Below are 6,000 nucleotides of genomic sequence, written 5' to 3'. Positions count from 1 at the left end.
GGCTCAAAGATCTTGCCGATTCACGACAACGCCCGGGCCCACACGGCAAATACCACTCGTCAAGTTCTCGAATCTTTTAAGTGGGAGTTGTTTCCTCATCCGCCGTACAGTCCCGACCTGGCACCGAGTGACTTCCATTATTCCCAGCAATGAAGAAGTGGTTGGCTGTGCAGCGTTTTGATGACGCACAGCTTCAAGAAGAGGTAACCACGTGGTTGAAGCCGCAGGCGGCCGAATTTCGCGACGAAGGAATTTCCGAGCTCGTCCATCGCTACGATAAGTGCCTTAATTTAAATGGCAACTATGTAGAAAAGTAGTATTGAAGTGTAGCTTTCATCTGCATATAATAAAAAAAAATTCCAATACTTTATTTTTAATTCCAAAACGTAATGTACTTTGTGGATAGCCCTCGTAAAACACCTATGAAGAATATTTGTTGTTAACATGGATAGCGATATAAAGAAATAAAAAAAAGACCGAAGTGTTAGGCAAATACGAAGCATGAGCGCATATCAACTAGCCACCTTACTGCACGCTGGGCAGAAAATATTTTTTTCCATCTGTCGTATAGTGTGGAAAAACTTGGAGCCACTGTCTTACATGATGAAATAGGCACTTTTTAAGCCGAAATAGGTAAAAATAGGCACTAAGGTCGAAATAGGCTTTTTTAGGTCCTGTAGAATTAACGCTGTTAAGTGTAAATAGTCATGAAACGCATAAGTACAAATTTTTATGCAAATAGGAACTCAGGAACAAAATAGGTTTTTACCTAAAATCCGCGGTCTAGTGATGAGAATGTATATTAATTCACTTGATGGCTCCCGGCCACAGAAATCTGTCTTGATTTCATTTGACGTGGGAGCTGTAAACGGAGAGACCAGCAATATTACGAAGACACGAAACATATACACGGGTCACGTCCCTCTATAACTGAGCTTGCTCTTCGCATGCGCCAAACTGGCGGCTTGGGCGCGCCGGTAAAATTTTTCCGGGTAGCACCTGGCTACTTGCTGCTACTGCTCGTACGTCAAACAGCCAAGCTTCAAGTAGCCAGAAGCGGCAGGAAGGCACTGCTCATACGCGAATTCAGCTCTGCGCATGCGCGCGAGCCCGCTGGCACCACTCGAGGAGTGGGGGTTGGATGACGTCAGAACTGCGGCCCCTCCCAGCTGTTGCGGAACAGTCGCTTGCGAGACGTGGCAAACGGCGGACGAGGCAGAGCTGAGCAGGAAACAGCGTGTTCCATCTCTACAGCAACGCAGGCGTATGTTCAGTGCATTTTTTACAGCAGGTATGAGCAGCTCTTACTGAACACCAGGGCAGTGTTCAAGCACGACTTGAACAGTTTACGTCACATCTCGTGAAATGTCGGATTCTGTTCGATCTGTTGCTCGGCCTGCCATCTACTGACCGTTGTCTGTACTGTAATAATGCCCCGTCGTAATGTTTTTAATGCGCCACCGATTTTAATAATAAAGATAATCGTAAAAACGGACTGAAATAACATTTACGGTGTTGGTCATGCGTATTAACGGCAACAAAAAAATAAAGGTTGCGATCGTTCTTAATATATATTAATGACTTGCCATTCTATATTCACGAAGATGCAAAGCTGGTACTTTTTGCCGATGATACAAGTATAGTTCTCACACCAAACAGACAAGAATTAACTGGTGAAATTGTAAACGATGTTTTTCAGAAAATCATTAAGTGGTTCTCTGCAAATGGGCTCTCATTAAACATTGACAAAACACAGTATATACAGTTCCACACAGTAAATGGAATGACCCCATTAATATATATAGACTTCGATCAGAAATCGGTAGCTAATGTAGAATATTCGAAATTTCTAGGTGTATGCACTGATGAGGGATTGAACTAGAAAAAAAAAACACTGAGGATCTGCTGAAACGTTTGAGTTCAGTTACTTTTGCTATTAGGATCATTGTAAAATTTGGCGATATACATCTGAGTAAATTAGCTTACCACGCCTATTTTCATTCTCTGCTTTCCTATGGCATCATATTCTGGGGTAACTCACCATTGAGTAAAAGAGTGTTCATTGCACAAAAGCGTGTAATCAGAATAATTGCTGGAGCTCATCCAAGATCTTCCTGCAGACGTTAGGGATCTTCACTGTAGCCTCACAATATATATATATTCACTTATGAAATTTTTGTTATTAACAATCCGAACGAACTCAAAAGTAATAGCAGTGTACAAGGCTACAACACTAGGAGAAAAAATGATCTTCACTACTCAAGGTTAAATCTAACTTTGGCGCAGAAGGGGGTAAATTATGCTGCCACAAAAGTCTTTGGTCACTTACCTAATAGCATCAAAAGTCTGACAGATAGCCATACAGCATTTAAAAGGAAATTAAAAGAATTTCTTAATGGCAACTCCTCCTACTCATTAGATGAATTTTTGGATATAGTAAGTCGATAATTTCCCCAACCCCCACCAAAGAAATAAATAAAAATATTGTGACGTAATATTTTGTGTAATGTAATGTCTTGTATAGACGCCTTTTGTTAACCTGACACGTCCCACATCATTACCAAGTGTCGTATTCACGATCTACGGAACAAGTACTAATCTAATCTAATTCTGTCCCATTCTCGAGCTTTTGCTCGTCTCGCGATCTAGTGACGTCTGGTGTAAAACATAGTTTACACGACGACATTAGGTTGCGCCACTCGTTGCGTAGAATGAGTTGCACGCAAGTGGTTTCATATATGACTGTATACACTTAAGTTTAGTCGTTTTGTGGGTCCCTGAGTCGTGTCTGAAATGAAAGTTTTGGCAGCTGCACGTCGCACGAGTTGTGCTGGAGTTAAAGCTTGTTGCGTGGAATTGCTGCATAAGAAAAAAAATAAGAAACTTATTTCGATTCGTGACTGGATGAAGAAAAGACGTCAGGTCAGTTGCTCAGCGTCCTTGCCGAAATAATTTATAACGGAAGATCCAAGAAGTTATTATAATTATCTTAGAATGTCACCAGAACTGTTCACGGTTCTCCTAAATAGAGTTAATTATGCGATAAGGAATAAAGGTACTGTAATGCATGAAGGACTGTAGCCAGAACTGAAATTACATATCACATTGGGTGCATTACAATCAGGGACACTCGGCATGCTATAAGATGCTGATTTAGTTGATGACGCTTTTTCATTAACACCAACAATTATTAACATTAACAGTAATAATTATTAACATAAAACAGCAGTAATTATTCGAAGCAGGCCGCATTAAGAAGAGAATGGTTTGCAAACTACTCTCTTGAAGACAGATCTGTACAGTGGCAATATTTCACAATTCTAAAGTATGTGAATGGGGGGCACTGCAGCGACGTTTTAAACAGATGAACATTGAATAAAGAATGCAGCTTCATGAATTTGTATAGCCTTCCCTCCTGTCAACAATATCCCTTAACAAAGAGTTGGCCAACTCGAACGATGGGATTTCAATTTTGTAGACGAGAGCATTACCACAGCTAGACCTTACACTCGCTTGTATTTTTCTTAATTCAGTTGTATATGTGCTCCTAACTCAATTTTTGCCTGCAGCTCAGATACTGTCAAACCACCTATGTGATGATCGCATATTTCGGTCTCAGCGGCACCAATATGTTGCTTATTTTTATCGGCATCATTGAAATCCCACGAAAACCTGTGCAAAGCATAGATATCCAAAAAGCGAACGTTATTCTCCGTTCCCCACTTCACATTTGTTTGTCTACAATCTACAAACACACAACCTCAAAAACTCATGCACCTACAGTGTGTTAACTGTAAGACGACAGTGGTGTGATGGGAGGGGAGAGGAGCCGGTGTGTGTGTGGGGGGGGGGGGGGGGGGGGGGCACGCCTACCAGTTGCAGTGCTGCCACTACAAATTGCGCGTCATGCTCACACGAAAGCAGACGAAAGGCTTGGAAGTAAAACTCGCTTTAAATGTTGTTCGTAAACGAAACTGAAATCGTCATGTACATTAAAATCTATATATATATAAATGAATGTATGTATGTTTGTCTGCTATGCGCTCACAAACTATTCATCCGAACGCAATGAAACTTTGGTGAGTTGTTCTCCGAACGCCCGAAAAGAGTAATGGACAATGTTTCAACAATTAGGTCATTGCAGCATGAGAAAGATTTATAAGAAAATGCCTTCTCCACTGCATATATTTTTTTGAATTTGGAAATGTACTGTAATATGAATGTGTTTCGAAATAATACAGTAATCAGTGGTGTTTCCATACATAGCAATACGTTAGCAACGAAAAATGAAATATAAGGTAATTCGGACGAAATAGGGGGCTCCTTCAAAGTGATCGCGAACAAAATACTTGAAATGGAAACTCACCTTTTCTTGCCAGGCGTTTGTGGTGATACGCCAGGATGATTCTTGGAAAACTGTTTGACTCTTCCAATGCTATGCATGCTTTGTCCTGTGTATGTAGCAGCTCTCACTGAAGATTTGTAAATGGGGTGAAGCATTTTTTTTCTGCTCCCTTTCCCTTTCGCAGCATTCAATCACACTCAATATAATTTTGCGAGCATCGCTACGTAATACTGGTTTCCTTCTAACCGTAGGCCTACCGGTAGGGGTTGTTGGTGACTTCCGAGATGGGCCGGCAACTGCCTCTTCACTCATTTTGATAATGTTTAGCACAATAAAAACACGGAGAACAGTACAGCGTAAAACAATAGCTAAGCAGACAACAATTGCTACCTTGTACAAAGTCAGCTACGTAATGTTGGCAGCAGTGGAAACTGTGTACCTACCGAAGCCTCCCGACGTTCACCGACTTCTACCGATTCAGGACTAGGGAGAGGTCTGCCATCTAAAAGTGTACACACTGTAGTGTCGCCAAAGGTGGAACACGCCGAAAGTGTTTAGTTTCACCAACGAGTTGCGCAAACGGGCGGCGCGCATGCGCAGTTGCCGGTAAGGCAGTTGCCTGCAACCTAGTGTCGTCGTGTGAACTAGGCTTAAGGGTGGGCAAGAAATCGCATATCTGTTATAAATCATTGTGATTGAGAAGTCACAGATATCACAATAACTTTATAGTAGGCGGTTGCGATTTCAGTTACAACTAGTAGTCGCAAGTAGCCTTTAACATTCAACACCGTGTGCCATCTGTTGGTCGAATTTCGTACTTCTTCTGAAACTCTTGTCTCGCTGCGATTCCAGTGACAAGCCACAATTAGAAGTCGCTAGCAGCAACTAAAAGGCGCAGTTAACATTTAAAGCCGTGTGCCATCTGACGGCCTAAGTTCGTACTACTGTATTTCTTTGCGACACTCTATTGAGTCTAACTGCGATTTCAGTGCCAATTCGCAGCTGCAACAAGGGAACCTCCCCATCGCACCCCCCTCAGACTTAGTTATAAGTTGGCACAGTGGATAGGCCTTGAAAAACTGAACATAGCGGTTCTAGGCGCTCAGTCCGGAGCCGCGCGACTGCTACGGTCGCAGGTTCGAATCCTGCCTCGGGCATGGATGTGTGTGATGTCCTTACGTTAGTTAGGTTTAAGTAGTTCTAAGTTCTAGGGGACTGATGACCGTAGATGTTGTCCCATAGTGCTCAGAGCCATTTTTTTGAAAACTGAACACAGATCAATCGAGAAAACAGAAGTTGTGTGGAACTATGAAAAAAATAAGTAAAATATACAAACTGAGTAGTCCATCCGCATGATAGGCAACATCAAGGACAATCTGAGCTCGGGAGCGCCGTGGTCCCATGGTTAGCGTGAGCAGCTGCGAAACGAGAGGTCCTTGGTTCAAGTCTTCCCTCGAGTGATAAGTTCAATTTTTTATTTTCAGGCAAATATGTGACGCACATACCGTCACCAGTGTCGTATAGAATATATTAGACGTGTTTTCCTGTGGAGGAATTGATTGACCTATGACCTTGCGATCAAATGTTTTTGGTTCCCATTGGAGAGGCACGTCCTTTCGTCTACTAATCGCACGGTTTTGCGGTGCGGGCGCAAA

General features: G+C 42.3%; 1 protein-coding gene across 1 annotated transcript in view; it reads left to right on the top strand.

Annotated features, from left to right (window-relative positions):
• Positions 1 to 1,098: 1,098 nt before the first annotated feature.
• Positions 1,099 to 6,000, top strand: part of LOC124553410 (serine/threonine-protein phosphatase 6 regulatory ankyrin repeat subunit C-like) — a 101,852-nt gene continuing 96,950 nt past the window's right edge. The window contains exon 1 of the mRNA XM_047127275.1: positions 1,099 to 1,291. Coding sequence (XP_046983231.1) covers positions 1,099 to 1,291 — 193 coding nt within the window. The remainder of the gene's footprint in view (positions 1,292 to 6,000) is intronic.

The sequence above is a fragment of the Schistocerca americana genome, chromosome 11 (genome assembly GCF_021461395.2).
Source record: "Schistocerca americana isolate TAMUIC-IGC-003095 chromosome 11, iqSchAmer2.1, whole genome shotgun sequence".
In the NCBI taxonomy this organism is placed as follows: Eukaryota; Metazoa; Arthropoda; class Insecta; order Orthoptera; family Acrididae; genus Schistocerca; species Schistocerca americana.
The sequence above is the reverse complement of the archived record's forward strand: the minus strand, read 5'-3'. Positions and strand labels throughout refer to the sequence as shown.